The sequence below is a fragment of the Magnolia sinica genome, chromosome 14 (assembly GCF_029962835.1).
Source record: "Magnolia sinica isolate HGM2019 chromosome 14, MsV1, whole genome shotgun sequence".
Classification (NCBI taxonomy): Eukaryota; Viridiplantae; Streptophyta; class Magnoliopsida; order Magnoliales; family Magnoliaceae; genus Magnolia; species Magnolia sinica.
The window spans coordinates 76,922,100-76,941,884 of NC_080586.1; the positions used below are offsets into that span (position 1 = coordinate 76,922,100).

General features: G+C 40.7%; 1 protein-coding gene across 5 annotated transcripts; it reads left to right on the forward strand.

Annotated features, from left to right (window-relative positions):
• Positions 1 to 2,781: 2,781 nt before the first annotated feature.
• Positions 2,782 to 18,591, forward strand: LOC131226275 (putative protein FAR1-RELATED SEQUENCE 10). 5 transcript variants are annotated; one of them, XM_058222075.1, is made up of 7 exons: positions 2,782 to 3,024; positions 11,667 to 12,701; positions 14,242 to 14,685; positions 15,072 to 15,877; positions 17,148 to 17,333; positions 17,798 to 17,989; positions 18,383 to 18,591. In XM_058222075.1, exons 2-6 carry the CDS (start codon positions 11,715 to 11,717, stop codon positions 17,958 to 17,960), a joined length of 2,586 nt encoding a protein of 861 aa, XP_058078058.1. In that variant the 5' UTR covers positions 2,782 to 3,024; positions 11,667 to 11,714; the 3' UTR covers positions 17,961 to 17,989; positions 18,383 to 18,591. The 5 variants fall into 5 exon arrangements, with proteins under 5 accessions (XP_058078058.1, XP_058078060.1, XP_058078062.1 ...); XM_058222077.1 differs by having other exon boundaries at positions 18,387 to 18,591; XM_058222079.1 differs by having other exon boundaries at positions 17,834 to 17,989.
• Positions 18,592 to 19,785: the final 1,194 nt, after the last annotated feature.

Below are 19,785 nucleotides of genomic sequence, written 5' to 3' on the forward strand. Positions count from 1 at the left end.
AAGAGAAGGTTAGTTGCCGTTGAAGGGGTCTGGGGGAAGGTTGTGAGAGCAAAGTGTGTACGGAAGCGCCTTTTAGAGCTATTGGAGTATAGAGTGTGCATCCAAAGCCCCACCAAATCATGATTACATGTACCTTTTGTCCAATTCAAATGACATCTATTATCAAGGCAATTAAAATTCATAGAGAATAGTAGAAATTGGGGTCAATCGATCATCACTTTTGCCTAAATAATAATATTTGGACTCATTTTTTTCTCCATACATCTCAAAGTCACACAACAGTCCACTCCACACGTTTCAAAGACATGATTATTAATGCTTGTTCTCTTATATATATATATATATATATATATATATATATATATATATATATATATAGGCATGCTCACCTACAAACTTGCGCATGTGCGCACCTTTGCATACGTGTCATGAGTATTTAATCCGAACAGTCCATGTGATGTTGCATCCTATGAAACCCTATCACCTTGATCTAAAACTTTGGTGGGCCATAGCAAAAAGAGATGCAAATCAAGGGAGAAAACTGTTTTCTTTCTTCCATGCTCCACTAAAGTTTTGGATTAAAGTAAAAGTTGGGCCATAGGAGATTCATGAGGTGCCGCATCATGTGAACCGTTCAAATTATGTAAATCACATCACGTATGATGAGTTCTCAAAAAGTTTACACGAGTTCCGTGTGAACTAGTGTGCTTTTCATGAGAACCGGCGAGATATTTTTGAGAACTCATTTCACGTGATATAAGCTCAAAATTTGAATATTCCATGTGATACAACACCTTGTAAATTCTTTCGGGCCAACTTTTACCTTGATCCGAAACTTTGACGGGCTATGGTGGAAGGAAATAGTTTCCTCCCTCAAGTTACATCTCTTTACTATGGCCCACCGGATTATCAAATCAGGTTGAAAGTTGGCCCAAAAGGTTTTATGGGTGTTGCATCACATGAACCGTTGACAAAACTTAGTCAAAATCAATCAACTAGATCTCGACACTTACTAAATACAATTATCGAATTTGATTGGCCAAGTTGAACCCGATAAAGTATGGATCACAATCATACATTTTAACTCTAGAAAACGTGGAGGCCCGATGTAACAACTGGTGCATTAAAAAAGGAAAATTCTGTTAAACAATTTTTTTAAAAAATGATGATTCTTATTACTACCTTCACTCGTAAGCCTATTTCAATGACAATCCATCACGAAGATAGTTATAAGCGCAATATATAAAGTTATAGGTGCTCCTTTAATGACTGTCTATCTTATTTATATAAACTACATATTAACAAGCATTCAGAGAGAGAAGTGAAGTGTTCATGGTTATAAGAGAAGGTTAGTTGCTGTTGAAGGGGTCCGGGGAAGGTGTGAGAGCAAAGTGTGTACCGAAGCGCCTTATAGAGCTATCAGAGTATAGAGTGTACATCCAAAGCCCCACGAAATCGATGACATGTACCTTTTGTCCTATTCAAACGACAACTGTCATCAAGGCAATTAAAAATTAAATAGTATAGTAGAAATTGGGATCATTTGATCATCACTTTTGCCTAAATAATAATATTTGGACTCCTTTTTTCTCCATACATCTCAAAGTCACACAGCAGTTCACTCCACGTTCTCTTATATATATATATATAGAGAGAGAGAGATGCTCACCTACAAACCTTCGCATGTGCGCATCCTTACACACGTGTCATGGGTATTTAATCCGAATGGTTCATGTGATGCGGCATCCCATGAAACCTTAAGGCACCAATTTTCACCTTGATTTAAAACTTTGGTGGGCCATTGCAAAGAGAGATGCAAATCAAGGGAGAAAACTATTTTCTTTTTTCATGGTCCACCAAAGTTTTGAATCCAAGTAAAAGTTGGGCCCTAGGGGTTTCATGAGGTGCCACGTCATGTGAATGTTCAAATTATATAAATCACAACACATATTATGAGTTCTCAAAAAGTTTACACGAGTTCCGTGCGAACGGGTACCCTCTTTTTGGAGAACCGGTGAGATATATTGGAGATCTCATGTTAAGTGATACAAGCTCGAAATCTGAATGGCCATGTGATATAACACCTTGAAAAATCTTTCAAGCTAACTTTTAGCTAGATCTAAAACTTTGATGGGCTATGGCAGAAGGAAATAGTTTCCTCCATTGATTTACATCTGTCTACTACCCGACTATTAGATCGGGTTGAAAGTTGGGCCAGAAGGTTTCATGGTTGCTGCATTACATGAGCCATTTTGGTTTTGGATCTGCCTCATTTTTGTGATCATGCCTTAAAATGACCCGGCAAAATCGATGGACCACATCGAGAAGACACCTACATAACAGTGGCCCCACCGATTCGGGTCACCAGCGATGTCCCTGGTGATCAAACAACGTCCTGACAAACACACGCTTACACTGTCAGGTCCAATGGTTCGCAACTCTGCAGATGAAGGGGTCATGGTTTAGTAATCTCGACCACTGGTCTGATGCGAGTTGCGACCAAGATGAAACACGGCCCGGATGAAATACAATATCCTCCACGGGAAATCTTAACCCTTCAATCTTTGACCACAAATAGAACTCTGTGGTCCACATTCAACATCCAATCTAGAACATTTTTTGGACCTAACCCATCCACAGCCATTCACAGAAAACCAATGGTCTGGATTACTGAAAAATTGGCCCCACTCACCAGGACTTAAACCGCGCGTACGCCGTGCAAAAGCCTCGCGTTGCGCATCACACGAGCCGTCCATTCTAAAATGCGCCACAGGCGACACAAAATTAACCGGCGCAGCACTGTATGCTGCACGGCGGGAGCCGAGAAGTTGGCGCTAAAACAGATAGAGGGAGGAACGAAAACTGTCGAGTTTCGAACCTCCCCATTTCCCGAAATACCCCTAGCTACTCTTCACCGAAGGAATCCATCGAGGGGTGTTTCACGTCATTTTGCAAAAGCCCTTTTGCCCAAATACACGATGCCCACTTCAAACAAAAGGGAAGAGAAGAAGAAGAGCCGAAAAGGTATGATCTCGATCTCTCTCTGTATCTATACACATGATGCGTTTGGGTGCACTATTGAATTGGATTGCAATAATTACAATGAGAGAGTAATCTTCAAATTGCATTTGGATTCATTTCAAGTCGAACTTGAAAGGAATGCAATTGCAATTTGGAGTCCAAACACCACAACATGAACACGAAGGTAATTTCAATTTGGTCATTTTCGCATCTGTTGACCTGAAGATTGCAATCCTATTGGATAGCCACACCCAAAGGCGGCAGGTTCCTGGTGTTTGTAGATGATTGGTCAACGCGCGAGTTGTGATCGTCTGTTATTCGGTGTGTTGCTGGATGCAGTTGACATGGGCATAATCCGACTGGAATTGTCTTGGATGGGCCACACTTCCCAAAAGTGGTCCATGATCAACTGGATATAATTCGTCAGCTTAGCTATCTCTGTACTGTGGATCACTGGTGGGGCCCATTGGATGGATGGTTGTCTAGCAGCACATGTTGCATGAGTGCGATTGACATGACCCAAAGCATGCAAACACCCTCACTGTAGAAATAACAACAGACTGTTTTGGCTGTACCCCAAAATACCGATGCCAGCGACTTTGCATCTGCTCATCCATGTTCACTTTATCTCATAGCCCAGGCCCCACATCCATGGGTTAGGTCCTCGGCCAAACCCTCCTCGTGGGCCCCAAATCCATAGGTTCCGCCCCCTCGAGTGTGCCCCCGCATCCATATGCCACCCCACTCGAGCCCGGTGTGAAAATGCTCCTGCATTAATCACCCCCGGTGAAGAGTTTCGAACACGAGACCCCCAACTCTGATATAAATTTGATGCAGGACAATTAACCACTTGCTCTAAAAGCTCGAACTGATGAGCATGGCGAATTAATCCCTTTATCTCATAGCCCAGGCCCCACATCCATAGATTAGGTCCTTGGCCGAACACTCCTTGCAGGCTCCAAATCCTTGGGTTCTGCCTCACATGAGCCACTTGCCTCACACGGGCCTCAAATCACACGGGTTCCGCGGGCCGCCCACCCCGAGTGTGCCCCAACATCCATAGGCCACCACACTCGAGCCCGGTGTGAAAATGCCCTTGCATTAGTGGATGAGTCAAATACTCATGTTTGGGCGGCAGATGGGCTGTCCCATTTGTGTTTAGGCACATCTTGTCTATCCTTACTGTCAACTAACATTTGGATTTGGGGAATTCATAGTTTCACGATCCAAAACAATGAATTTCGCCTCCACAAGGGTACTTTGGTCATTATGGATATTTTAAGAGCATTTGTGATGCAAACAACAAAGGGAGATGCAAATGGATCAAAGAAAAGAAAAAGAGTGTGAGAAAGAGCCCAACATTCTTCTGGTTTAGACTAGAGATCACGAAAACCCATCTCCAAATTTCTTTTACGGCAGAAGAAGAAGAAGAAGAAGAAGATGAAAACTCAAGAACTTTTTATTTCCTAGATACCATAATGTTGAACTTTGTTAGGAACACATGCTTGTGCAATAAAGCTCATGTACATACCATGCATCTGCCAACATTGCACGATAAGTCCGAGATCCAATCCACCCATTAGAATGGTACCACTATATTGATGCCCTAGCCCCAAAGTCAGGTTGATATGTTGGTTAGGTGGGTAATAGCTAGCAAAACAAATGTATTGCTTTGAAAAACTTGGTTGAAGTTTTTTAAGCCAACAACTTGTTTCCAATGTTGGGCCCACATGCCGAGTGGATCAAGTTTATTTTCGGGAAAACATACAGAAGTTTGGACCGACTTGATGAATGGATTAGATCTCGCACCTTTATGCCATGCTAGCACATGTATGGTGTGCACATGAGCTTTATTGCGCATGTGTGCGCGTAGCAAAGTTGCCATAATGCTTTACAACTCCAAACATTAGCCTCATATAGGCTTGAAAAAAGAAGAAGCCGTAATTGTGAAAAAGACTAAATTTGTTGAAAATCGGATGCCTCAAATCTATGCTGAAACAGGGGCCATCAACCGGTCGACAGATCGAAGGATATCGAAAATATTCAATTTTTTGGTAAAACTCTCTGGATAGTGTTTTTGGAGTTTTCAATAGGTCGACCCGATCGATCTACACGTCTCGACCGATCGAATCGACAGGTCAACGAATTGCGTAGGTTGCGTAGTTTTGCGCGATTTGTTTCTATTTCCCTTTTACCTTAAATATATGGGTTTAATCGGGATTGGGGCAAGGGCTAGACATGCTTAAGGGTTTGAAAGGGTTTTGGAGAGACAAAATAATTGAAGGGCATTTTCACATCGGGCTCGAGTGGGGTAGCCCATGGGATGCGGGGACACACTCGGGGTGGGTGACCCATGTGATTTGGGGCCTATGGGGGAGGTCTCACGTTTGATACTCCTCCCCGTGGGTAATTAATTGCATTTCACACCGGGCTCGAGTGGGGTAGCCCGTGGGATGCGGGGACACACTCGGGGTAGGCGGCCCATGTGATTTAGGGCCACGAGGGGGGGGTGTCCGAGGTCCTAACCCATGAGATGTGGGGCCTGGGCTATGAGATAAAGGGATTAATTCGCCATACTCTAACAGTTCGAGCTTTTAGAGCAAGTGGTTAATTTTCTTGCATCACAAAAGGCTAGGGTTTTTCTCTTGGGGCTTTGAATTGGTAAGGTTTCATCTCTTGTAACTTTGTTATTCATAGTGCATTATCGCTTTGTGCTGTGGTTTTTTTCCGCAAGGGTTTTTCCACATAAATTCGGAGTGTTATATTTTGGATTTGCTTGTGCGATTATGATTACTTTGTTTGATTCCGCTTTGTGTGCTTCCGCGAGTCCCAACAAGTGGTATCAGAGTTAACGTTAGGAAGCAGATCGAATATGAAGATAATGTATCAATGGCGTCTAGCATGAAGTTCGATGTAGAGAAGTATTTCGGGAAAAACAATTTTGAAGTGTGGAGTGGACGGTAGGTAGACTACTCAGGATTGCGAGTATTTGGTTGCAATACTTATATTCACGTACCGTCAATTGAGATAAATAAGTTGGACGAAAGGGCTAAAAAGTACATCTTTGTCGGCTATAGTGATGGTGTGAATGGGTATATGCTATATGACCGGGTCACACGAAAAATTATCCCTAGTCATGACGTCAAATTCAATGAGGGATCCTTGTTCCGTAAGGATGAGCACAAGGAAGCGGAAAAGTCAATTGCAGACATTCAGATAGACAGAGATGAGATACAGGTTGATACTGAGACATAAACAAAGGTACAGGAGCAAGTGGATCAACTACCTGTGAGAAGGAATTCACTAAGGGATCGTAGGTTACCGACGAGATACAGGGATGACTTCCCTGAGATCTTCACACCCGTGTTGAAGCAAGTATTTATCAGATTCATATTGACGTTGGTTGCCCAATACAATCTCAAGCCGAAACAAATGGATGTGAAGACTGTTTTATTGAATGGGGAATTAAAAGACTAGATTTACATGAAGCAACCAAAATGATTCAAAATACAATGGGCATAGAGCAAGGTTTGCAGGTTGAAGAGGTTATTGTACGGCCTAAAACAGTCGCCTAGGCAGTGGTACAAAAAATTTGATTATTTCATGCTGAGTTAGAAGTTTACCAGGAGTGAGTATGATCATTGTGTCTATTTTATGACATTGAGTGATGGGAAGTTAATTATCTTGGTATTATATGTTGATGACATGCTTATCGCCAGTCATAACATGTTTGAAATTGACATACTGATGGTTAAACTACCAGGGACACTTGAGATGAAAGATTTGGGGGTTGCAAAGAAGGTTCTTGGTATTGACATACACATCGATAAGAAGAGGAGCATGCTATGGTTATCTCAGGCTGTATGCCTTGAGAAAGTATTTGCGAAGTATGGGATGAACAAGGCAAAGCTGATCAACGTTCCTCACGCGACTCATTTTAGGTTTTCTTCTTAACAATGTCCTAAAACGGATGGGGAAAAACATGTTATGCCTCGTGTGCCCTATTCGAGCGCGAGTGGCAGCTTGATGTATGTCATGGTTTGTACAAGATCGGATATTTCACATGCGGTGGGTGTTGTTAGTAGATACATGTCTAACCCCGGCAAGCAACAGTGGGAGGTAGTGAAATGGCTACTTCGATATATTTGAGGTATGCATGACTATGTCTTGACATTTGAAAATTTTGAGGACAAATTAGTAGGCTACATGGATTTAGATTATGCGGGCAATGTGGATAGCAGAAGGTCGACTTCCAGTTACTCGTTTGTCTTAGCGGGTGAAGCGATTAGTTAGATATCGAAGCTTCAGTCAGTGGTGGCTCTTTCCATAACCGAAGTTGAGTATATGATAGTGGCAGAAGCATTTAAGAAAGCAATTTGATTGAGGGGAATGATAAATCAGTTGGGGCTTCAGCAGGAGGCCTTGCCGGTTAATTGTAACAGTGAAAGCGTGATTAATTTGGTGAAGAAGTCAATTTACTATTCTAGAACTAAACATATTGATGTGCGTCATCATTTTATCCGACAAGTGCTTGAGGAAGGCGGTGTGACTCTCGAGAAGATACATACAAGCGTGAATCTGGTGGATATGCTTACCAATGTGGTTTCTATAGAAAAGTTCAAGTTCCGTGTGATTTCTCTGGGTCTGGCAAAGATAGAGTGAAGATGGAGTGTGCACAAGAAGTGATGATTGTGAAGCTATGATGGAGACGAAGTAGAGATGGAGGATCGAATATGGCGTGCTGCAGCATGAAGATTAGAGTCATGGTGGAGATTGTTAAAAATCAGATGCCTCAAATATATGTTGAAACATGGGCCATTGACTGGTCGACAGGTCAAAGGATATCGAAAATATTTGGTTTTTTAGCAAAACTCTCTAGACAGTTTTTGGAGTTTTCGACAGTGAAAATGACGGATTGCGCAATTTGTTTCTATTTTCGTTTTACCTTAAATATATGTGTAATCGGGAATACGACAAGGGCTAGACGTGCTTAAGGGTTTGAGAGGGTTTTGGAGAGAGAAAAAGCTAGGGTTTTTCTCTTGGGACTTTGAATCGGTAAGGTTTCATCTCTTGTAACTTTGGTATTCATAGTGCATTATTGCTTTGTGCCGTGGTTTTTTCATGCAAGGGTTTTTCCACGTAAATTCAGAGTGTTCTCTGTCAGATTTGCTTGTGTGATTGTGATTACTTTGTTTGATTCCGCTTTGTGTGCTTTTGCGAGTCCCAACAAAATTACCCGTTGAAATTAGTCACCATCCAATGGCCTTCTATAACCTGACCATTACTCTTTAAAACAACATTAATCGTGTGATCTTGTCCTTGTTTGAAAGCTTACTTGATAGGTTATCAAATGAGATCAATTTTGTATCATTCTATCATGTCGTGGTGCTCTAAAAATTGCCCACCAAAAGTGTCGAAAATACAAAAAGGAAAATATTAAATACTTAATCTAACCCCAATAACTAAAAAATAAAAAATAAAAAATCCTAGAAATAATGACCACTTAGTTGCTCCGGTAGGCCCCAACCATTACAAGCTAATCATTGATCCCCTCGAATTGGTAATGAGAATGTTAATTTGGTCTAGATCATCAATCAAGACAATTTGAATGCTTGAATTGTTCAGATCTTTGATCAACTAGCTTGTGTGGCCATTTGGTTGTATCAATTTTGACTAGAAACTAATGCTTCCAAATCTAATAGAAAAGCAAATATTTATTTGGATGCATGCCTTTTTCTTAAAGATCAAACCATTAAATTTCTCCAGAGATGCAAAAAAAGCTGAAAAGGGTTGTGGATTAATCTCCAACAACCTACTAGTTGTTATGCTAATAATCGCAATAAACCCCTGATCTTCTTCTACCAGAGTCAACACACGCCAAAGCGTAGCACCACATGCTACATTGTAAGAAAAATATCTTCTTCTTTTTTTCATCACCACTCCTTAGAAAAGAGTTGTTATATGTATATATATTCTTTCTTAAAGCCCTTTCTTAATACAATTCTAACCATCTATTCGACTAAAATATTAAAAATGACCAAAATACCCTTGAATTCCGTCACAACCCTATAAGTTCTATGTAATTTGGCCTGTAACTGACTCAAATGATATTAGAATGGCAAGATCTTGGGCTCGTTTGAAAGCTAATTCAATAGAGTTTCAAACATGACCAATTTCATTTCATTTGAATATCGTTTGGTACTTGAAAGGTGACCCACAAAATACATGACAAAAGTAATAAGGGTTTGGTTCAACCAACTCTAATATATAAGCAGACGATTGCTAATGTGGTCCATAACACACATTAGGACCAATGATCTTCCATTGAATCAATTTAAACCCTCAAAGTTGTTCAAATCTTCAATCTAGACAATTGGATGATCGACATCCTCTTTGATCATGAGTCACGACCCTTAGATGGGCCCCATCTTTGATCGGCCAACTTATGTGGCCTGTGTGCATCATTGCTCCCAGCTGGAAAAAACTTGTCCTCGAGTTTTGGTCATAGCTGACAATGAAGACCTCTACATCGTATCGGGATCTTGTTCATATGATGGCATTGTATGTCACACCATTCCTTTTTCACTTTTTTCCGGTCCTTCCTTTCTTTAGTGTCAACTTGGACTTCTTTAGCAAGAATGGATTTACAGACTTGGATGGCTGGAATGTTGATTGTGGTTCGCTCCATTTACTGTTGTGGATCAACTCCCATACCTTGTGGTGTCATCTTTGTCACTATTAGCCTTTGTGTCCTCTGATTGTTGTTGAGACAGTAAATAAGTAAATGAATTGAACTACCTCAATGGTTATGTAAACTGTTCATGCAGCAGGGGGATGATGGATCAGAACTATTCATCTAATGATCTCTACCATTGCTAGCCCGTAGTTCAAAAACCATACTGATAAGATGATCTCATCGATGGCTCTAAATATCATTTGAATTGACTTGGGCTAAGTTGTTTTTGTGTTGTTGGACAATGAAATAGGTTATTAGACCAAAACATATCAAACTTGAATGAATCAATGCGAGTCATATTCGATATTTGTTTGAGTCGCAGTCCTAGACCGCTATTTAAAATAGGGGTGGCCATGGGTTGGGTGATCCACTGGCTTGGCTTTTGGCCAGGCTTTGACTTGTTAGGTAGGTTTGTGGGCCGGGCTTAGTCTTGGCATGTAAGGCCTGATTGATTTCAGGGCTAGGCTTGGGCTCATGTTATTTTTAGCCTACCCAGTCCAACCCAACTTCAAGGTTATTTATGTAATTTCAGTATATGGCATGCATAACCCTACCCTAACTCAAATTCTTCCTCATATGTTGCTCCCTACTTAACCAACTTTATGGTGGCTATTGCCCTTCCCACCATCATATCTAGGGGTGCTAATGGGCCGCGTTAGGGCGGGCCAAGCTTGGCCCAGCTTGTTTGACATAAGTCCAAACTTGGCCCAGGCCTGTAACAGGTCAAAATAGCCCAGCCCAAGAGAGCTATAGCCTACCTAATTATTAGTTCAGATCTTGTAAACCTTTGCTACGTGTGCGAAAAAGCACGTCACTGATAAGCTATGCAAAGTAACATACACGTCCTTTGATTGATGACTTCTGGGACAGTAAAAAATTATGAGTTTTTGTGTGATTACACCATGAAGCTTGTGATCTCTATCTATTTTATACACAGTTCCTCTGGGAGGAAAAAAGAAAAAGAAAGAAAGAAAAAGAAACAAGAGAGAGAGAAAGAAAAGGCTTGCAGTCAGCCATGACAAAGCTTGGAAGTCTATTTTATACACAGTTCCTCTGGGAGGAAAAAAGAAAAAGAAACAAGAGAGAGAAAGAAAAGGCTTGCAGTCAGCCATGACAAAGCTTGGAAGTCTAGGTTCTTGAACAGACCTTAGGGAATTCATATGAATTTTCTATTTAAAGATGATTTTTTTTCCCTCTTTAAATTGATATTTTTGGCACCTATAGAGGTCAGTTTGTCGTGAAATTTTTTCTGTTTCATGCTTTAACATCTTTGCAGAATGTAATGACTAAATTATCCTTGTAGTGATTGAACTCTTGAATATTGGGGTGGAAATATCATTATCCCTTTTCTTATCTGGTTTTAAAGCTATTGTATGGGTGATTGATGGTGAATGTACTAGCTTGTTCTCTTTAAATCCTCTTTAAGTTCATGCAAGAGCCCATATATATTTGGCTTGTTTTGTTTCTTCCATTGAGACATTGGTTTGCATGAGTTATAAAAACTGTTCTTGCTATTATGACAAACTCGGAGTTTGTTTGGGCCTCTGGGGCAAGTTCTGGAAGTGTTCCAGTTTTCGATTTTCTCAAAGCAGGTGGGCCCGCCGGCAGCAGCTCAGCATTCGACTTTTGTGTGGGAGTGCTCACATTTCTGGAAGGGGATTTCTAAAAACTGTGGAAATTCCTGCATTCTGGAAATGTAAGACTGCTCTTGCAGTCTTGCTAGATAACAACCAAATACTGAGCTGTTCTCAATGGGTCCGCTTGCCTCAGAAATGACCACTCTTCTGTTTCATGTCCCAAAGAGGCCCTCAATTGCTGAGCACACCCAGATATGCTATTTTGGTTTGTAGGTTTCCAACGTACTGTACTGTCATTGACAAGGTTTTTGCATGTTTTTTATTTTATGTAGCTTTGTTGGAATAGGTAAAGTCTTGTGCAGAAACCAATAGAAATCACAATGGCCTCATCAAAGGGCAACAACTGTTGGATTCGAAGACATCAATGCCCTTGTGGGGATAATCAGTGCCATCTCAAAGTTGAAATGGATGAAGGGGACACTTCGAAAGCGCTTCAAACCCCTTCAGAAGCCGATGATACTAATGTCCTTCCATATGTAGGACAGTCGTTCCTCAGCGATGACGAAGCCTATGAGTTCTATAGTAACTTTGCTAGGGAGAGTGGCTTCACAATCAGGCGGCATCGCACATTAGGTAGTCAAGGGCATCCATTGGGCATTTATAGAAGGGAATTTGTTTGTCATCGTGCTGGTCCTGCCCTTCCCTGGAAATCCACTGAAATTGTACTCCAGAGAGATCGAAAACCACCACGGTGCAAATGTGAGGCAGGAATGGTTGTAGCCAAGGACATTATATCAGGCATTCCTCGATGGAATGTTTTGCAATTTAGTAATGTCCATAACCATGAATTATTGGAGAATGACGAAGTGCGAAACCTTCCCACATATCATAATATTCCGGTTGCTGACCGTGACCGTATTCTAGTACTCTCAAAAGCTGGGTGTCCTTTGAGTCTTATAATGAGGGTGCTGGAATTAGAAAAGAGTGTTGAGCCAGGTCATTTGCTGTTTACAGAGAAGGATGTTAGAAATTTCATTCAATCCTCTAAGAATATTAGACGAGATAATGACCCATGGCAGCTTCTCAAGGCATGCAAGAGAATGAAAGACAGAGATACAGATTTTACTTATGATTTTACTTTAGATGAGAATCAGAGGGTTGAGAATATTGCTTGGTCATATGGAGAATCGATTCATGCATATAAGACGTTTTGTGATGCTGTTGTTTTTGACACAACTTACTGTTTGAAGGCATATCACATGCCCCTTGGATTATGGGTCGGAGTAGACAACTATGGCAAAACTTTTCCCTTGGGTTGTGCTCTTTTGCGTGATGAACGGTCTCATTCCTATTCTTGGGCCTTGAAGGTTTTTAACTTGCATCTTCTCTCCTGGGTACTGCAAGGGTCTGGGTACTATCAGACAAACTGCATCACACTAAGGTGAAGCAACCCATCCATTGTTGACATGCCAAACACGTACACCAGCTTTGGACCATCCGAATTTTGGGTCTTATGAGGATGGAGCATACCTTGAAAATCACACTGATTGGATGATCTTAATCATCTGATTTCCTTGTCGAACTTGAATCCTTGACTTTTCATTTTAGCTGCACATTTGATTGTTACCATGGATTGGATTGTCCGACCAATGTGATTATGGGTCATGCTCCGTCTGCACTTGGGCTTATGATTTGGACCATCCAAATTGGTGTGCATGTATGCTTTGTTTGCAGTGGATGAGTTGCCACAACTGCATGTGATTCAACTTCACTTGATGTTGCCTTTTCTTCTTGTTGATAATTGACTTTACTTTCTCTTTTGCGCCTGTTTGGATTTGTTGAAATTGGAAGGAGGAAAATTTATTTCTTTGTGAATAGCATTGCTAGAAAAATTGGTGGAAATGAAATATTCTTTCGTTTGTATGTTTTCAAACCAATTTTTACAAGGAAGTTATTTTATTTTCCCAATGATGGGCCTAATGTTCATTTTACGATGAGCTAATGTGGAAATACCAAGGTGTTTTGTAAAGGCTGTAACGTAATGGTAATGGTGGCAACCGTTATGCATTACGGGGTCATAATGGCCGTTATGGAAAAAAAGAGACCCGTAATAGCCCCGCAAGGCCCATAATGGCTGGCCAATTCAGTTTTTTTTTCCCCATAAAAAAGGGGGCCTGTAACGGCTGTTACAACCCATATCATAACGGTGAATACCTTGGGAAATACATATGGTTAACCTTGACTAACAATGGGTTCAACATGGAAGTACACGTGGAGCCCAACATGTGTATGATCGACTAGCAATGGGTCCCACATTGAATCACCTAATGATGGGCCCAACACGGAAATAGTCAGGGTTTTGATTGACTCACAATAGGCCCCATATGGTTAAGATCACCAACCATGGGTCCCATTTGGAAATGCAACTGAATAGGATCGGCTAACAATGGGACCCTCCTAGCTAAGATCATCTCATGGTAGGCTCTATGTGGAAATATTGATGGTTAGGATTGAATAAGGATGGGCCTACATGGGTAAAACCATCTAAATGCTGAAGGAGACAAAGTAAGGGTGAGGCGGGGAAGGAGAAGAAACACAAATTTTCCTTTGAAGTTATGAAATTGTATTTCGTAAGCTTTAAAATGGAAATTGGAAGGGACCACTTTCCTGAAAGTTTGAAAAAATAGGAATTGATTTTCCATGGAAATTTTGGGGAAAAAAATCACACATACATAAAAAAGGAAATATTATTTCTGCCGGAAATTGATTTCCAATTGTCAATTTCAACAAATCCAAACATGCCCAATTGTAAAAATATATTCTCACCCTGCCAAGTTCACAGTCATGCAACTCACATAGTTCCTTCTTTTTTTTCTTTTTTCTTTTTTCTTTTTTTTTTTCATTCAGACTTTTGTAGGATTTATGAATGGGATTTATCCACAAACTATCTTGACCAATCAAGATTTGGAGCTTAGAGATGCCATTTCAAGCGAACTGCCCAACACAAAACATGCATTTTATATTTGGGATATCATGTCCAAGCTTTCAAGCTGGTTTTCTCATCTTCTTGGATCACAGTATGATGCTTTTGAATCTGAGTTTCAAAGGCTATACAACTTGGGGAGTGTTAAAGAGTTTGAGCATCAATGGCAGCAAATGGCTATTCGGTTTGAACTTAGTTTAAATAGACATGTTGCCTTTCTTTTCTCTCATCGAGCATTATGGGCATTACCATACTTACAGGATCATTTTTTTGCCGGGACTGAAACAATTGAGCAATCGAAATCAATAAATATGTTCTTGCAAGAACTATTGACTGTGCAAACACATTTGAAAGACCTTGTTACGCAGGTAAATATGAGAAAACATTGCCTTGTTTCCTTTTCAAGAGTTTTGCTAAACTCACCCAGATCTCTGTGTAACACTACATATGTTGTGTATGAGACATCCACGGCTGTTTTTGGCCTCATTGTTTTGACAACCTGCCCTGAAAATCAAGCCAATTAAATATTTGAGTAGAAAACCAGCAACAGTCCAATTCTTGTGTACATGTGGCCTGCTTGATGAATGATCAGCTTCCTTTTTGGTCCCGGTCACCTACACAATGGGGCAACCTGGTGCAGGTCTTGGATGTTCCATGCATCTGCATATAGTGGCCCACGTGGTGTTAAACTGAACTGTCTTTCAATGACACGGAATGGACCATTATCAAGTTTTTGTTTTTAAAATTTTTGTAGGTGGGTATCATCGTTGATTCTAGAAATCAGGAACGGAAAGACGCCACTATGCAACAAAGGTCCCTTCGTATCAATCTTAAAACAAGCATGCCCGTCGAAGAACATGCTTCGACTATTCTTACACATTACGCCTTCAAGATGCTGCAAAACGAGATTGTGTTGTCCCTGCAAAATATGGCGCTCAAAACGGCCAATGGGTCTTATTCCGTGATGCACATGAAGACGGATGGGGAGCATGCAGTGGTGAACTGGCAGCCGTCAGATCAAGTGGTCCACTGTACCTGTAAGAAGTTTGAGTTCTCAGGGATCTTATGCAGGCATGCCATTCGGGTGCTCCACGTGAAGAATAATTTCTCACTTCCAGAAAGATATCTTCCGAGTCGATGGCGTTGTTACAGCTCATCAGTTAAAAAGAAAAACCAGAATGTGGACGGTAGTGATAATGACCATTTTCAGTCATTGCATTCCCTTGCTACGACCCTTTGTCAAGAATCATCAATGACAGAGGATTGTGTTGAGTATGTTAGGGAACAAATGATGAGTCTCCTTAATCATGTTAGAGGCATGCAATCCAATGGTGATGCCGCTTCGAATTTGGTAGCTGGTCCACCTATTGTTCCAAGAGCAGAGGGCGTGTCAAATGGAAGTGAGCATAGCTCTGTTGGGAACCCTCAGCCAGAAAACGAAGGTGCTGAAATAGTGAAAAAGCCTAGGCACTGTCACTGGCTTAATTGCCGTCAAACTGGTCATGATTCGAGGAATTGTCCATTGAAGAGAATTCACATTTTGCCTGAGTCTCCCAGCAAGTAAGTTTTATTTTATTTCATTTTTTATAGAACTTCTTAGGAGATTGAAACTATGTGTGTTTTTCACCATTTCTTAGAGGACTAATCACCTTCAACCGATTGTAGGCCATGGCCCATTTGGTTTCCAATTTTTCCCTCTCATATATTTTTTCAAGGCCAAAATGCCTGTAAACATAGGTTGTTGGTGATCAGTTCTCTTTCTTAAATGGTGGTGTCTCATCCACTGCATGCACCACATACATGTATGCAAATCCAGATCAGCCTAGTGTGGACCCTATTGTCTATGGAGCATGTACTGGAAATCACGCTGATTAAACAATCTCAAGTCTTAACCATCTGTTATTGGCTAACCATTTTCTTTTCAGCCATTCATGTGATGGCCACCAATTGGTTTTATTAGCAACATGGTTAGAAAACCCGAAAATTTGACAACTCAATGTTCAGCTGCGTCGGGTTGACTCGAATAGCTGACCTGACTTGATACAGTATTTAAAAATTCTGTGATTAGTAACAAATATTTAAAATAGTTAAGAAAACAATATGCTGATTTTAACACCAAGTCACCAGATAGCACACTTGCTTAGTTCATCCAAACACAGTTGTGAAGGTTGAGGATCCGACTTCCTCTTCTTTTTTAAATTTTACTGATATAACACTACGGCAAACTGGGTGACTCGGTTTGAGTCAGCATGAGTTGCATTGACTCGACGAGTCTTCCCGAGTCAGGACCTAGTTTCCCATTTCCCAATTACTTGGCTTGAAATCTCGCTGAGATGAGTTGACTCAGTCGAGTTTCGAGCAGAGTCAGCAAGTTTGGAACTATGACTTGCATAATTCAAGAACTGTGATTTTGGGTATCCGTATCCTCCATCCACAACAGGGGCTTCAATTACTCTTAAGAGAATTGAGTAGCCATGGTGTTTGTTCTTCTTTGGATAATATTGGTAAGGCAACTCAGATCTTTTGGGATGAGATATCTCCGCTTTTTTTGGATAGTCGCTGTTTTTGAGATTATTTCTCATCGTCTCTCTGTTTTTTTTTTTTTCCTTGTAATTTCTGTTCATTTTGAGAATAAAATCTTCAGTTACCATTCAAAAGAAAAAAGAAAGAAAAAAGGGGCCTACAATTTGGATGGTCTGGATTGACTGACTGTATGGTGGACGGGATACAACCATCTAAGTGATAGTAGAGAACACATTTACTAGTCTAGATCATGCACATTCAACTAAAGAAATATTAGTGCCTAAGTGGAGAGTATCTCAAATGCTAGTGACCGAAGCTTTCTTGGAGAGATTATTCAACCGATTAGTAAGAGAGAACCGGAAGGAGCATGTTTTGGAGGGGTTGAACCAGCAATAAAACCTAGGTACTGCCAGGTGCCTTCTTGCGGCCAAACTGGTCACGATTCAAGGAACTGCCCATTGAAGAAAATTCTGCTTTCATCTCATCCCAACATGTAAGTCTTATCTTTTTATCTCTTTTATAGAGGTTTAGTAACTCCATGTGCTTGTTCAACCCCTACCCCATATGCACTTTGACATGTGGCGGATATGGCAAATGCCCGACCTGTCCATCAGATGGTACCCACCATGTAGATGCACCCGCCAACAACCAGGCTGGTCTGCTCTTCAGGTGGGCTACAGTGCACAAAAGAAATGGCCAGATAAAGTAAACTTGTTTAGCTGTCCATTTTTTGTTCGTTATGGCCCACTTGACAAGTGGACTGGCATGATTTGGGGGCAGGGAGACAGCATGGTGGGTCACACTTGATCAATGGATTGGATCTCGCATGTGCGGCAGCTCATTGTGAAGTTGGATACATAGATGGAGATTGCAAACCTCATTTTTAGAAGATTGTCATTGTACATTAGCTGTAGATAGTGGTAGAGTGGAGGATGTCTCAAATGGTTGTGTTTGCAGCTTTGTTGAAAGTTCTCCTCTGTTGGGTGCCAACAGACAGCTAGAAGGTAAAATATTAGAAGAGGGGAACAGAATAGCAAAGAAACCTAGGTATTGCCATGTGCCATCTTGCGGTGGAACTGGTCATGATTCGAGGAACTGTCCGTTAAAGAAAAAGACTTGAATAGCTGTCCTCCCTCGACCTCTAATCAAGTAAGTGTTTTACTTTTTAGCATGTTATTGTTCAGCTAAATATCATTCTGCATGCTTCATGATGAGTAATCAAGAGAAGTTGCTTTTATTTTTCTGTTTGACCCAGGAATGGTCCAGGTGGGACCCACTTTTTGGTAACCGGAAGTGCTGAATATCTTCCCCTATTAGATGATCCTACCCATCGTCTAATGGGGGTGATTTCAGATGGTTAGGATCACTTTTTGGGGAAGAGTTTCAGGGCTGATTCATCCATATGGATGGCCTGAATCCAAAAGGTTGATCCTTCATGTATGGTTTCTTGGGGCCGAGCAAAAGCTCAATTGGGTATTTTATATTTCCTCATTTAAGTGAAGTATGTTTTCTCACTCTTTGTTTACTCTTCATTGGTTGTAGACAGCAAAGGGGTTGGACAGACAACAGTGATACTGCGTTGGGATTGACTGTATATGTTTTGTGTTATGCACAGAGATCTTGTGACAATTTGGGTTGCTAGTTCTTCTACATTCTTGTAAATATGCTTTTCTTGTTTTGAAGGGTCTTCCTTGTCTTTAAACTGGAATTCAGGCTGGATCTTGGTAACATAATCATTATTCTTTTCTTTTCTTTCCTGATCCGGTGCTCCAAGTGCCTAGGTTTTACAGTTCTTGTAATTGCATAGGGATGTGTGGATAGGTCGATCCGTTGATTCGGAATGTCCATTGATTCCATCCCACACTTCATTGGCCACCATGAAAATCCTTCAGATTTGCTGGTTCTGACCGTACAATCAATAGCCTGTAAAATGGATGGCTAAGATTGTTTGTAGATAAATAGTTCCAAGCAACAATTTGCACCATCCATTTTGTTGGGTCTATCATGGAACACTTATGGTTTTGTAAATGCAATAATGGATGGATATACAGAAGGCCTAATTTTTGTTAATAGGATCATTAAGTCTATATGATTTTTACATGGTGGCCTGGACCACTTAATAAAAGGTCCAGGTTGGTTTGTTGAACTGTCCACATTTCGCTACACAACCAAGAGCACAAATAATTATAGCAGACTATTGAATTTATGGTACCAAGATAGAGGAAGAAGAATAAGAAGAGAAGGGATGCCCCTATTACAAAGAAAAGACCAAATTTCCTTGATGGATTTTTACGTACAATAGAGGCCTCACACATGGTGTGGGCCATATGGCCCGCGTTACATGTACGGTTACAATGATAAGGCTATGCCACGCACGCGCACATATTATTGGTATGATTAGGCAATACCATATAGCTGATAGATTTGGGTTTGTACGCATGTATGGCTAGACATCAATGCTCCCCCTCAATTTTGTTGATAGATATCAATGATGCTTAGCTTGGATTAAACTCCACCAGACCGATTTTGGCTCAAGGCCTTGGTGAACACAACAAGGTGATTGAAAGAGCTCATTTAGGAGCATGTATTTGAAATTCTAGATTTTTAGTTCTGTTTGGCAGTTTGGATTTTGAATATTATGTTTGGGAGCCTGGATTTTGATTCTTGGATTCCTGGTATTATTTTCTGGTAAATACTCTCATATATTCTAAACATGACTTATATGTGCAAACATAAGACAATCTCTGCGTTGAGCCATTGTAATACAGCCTTGGCCAAAAAATAAAGTAATTCCAAGCTTTTGGTGGCCCAGGTGTCCTATAAAAGTGTGCCATTAATTTTATAATTAAAAATAATAATATTTCTTTCTAAGGTGTTTGTCAGTTTTTCTCTATGATATGGACTTTATATAATGATTGCATATGTTTGATTTTTGTAGCATTTTA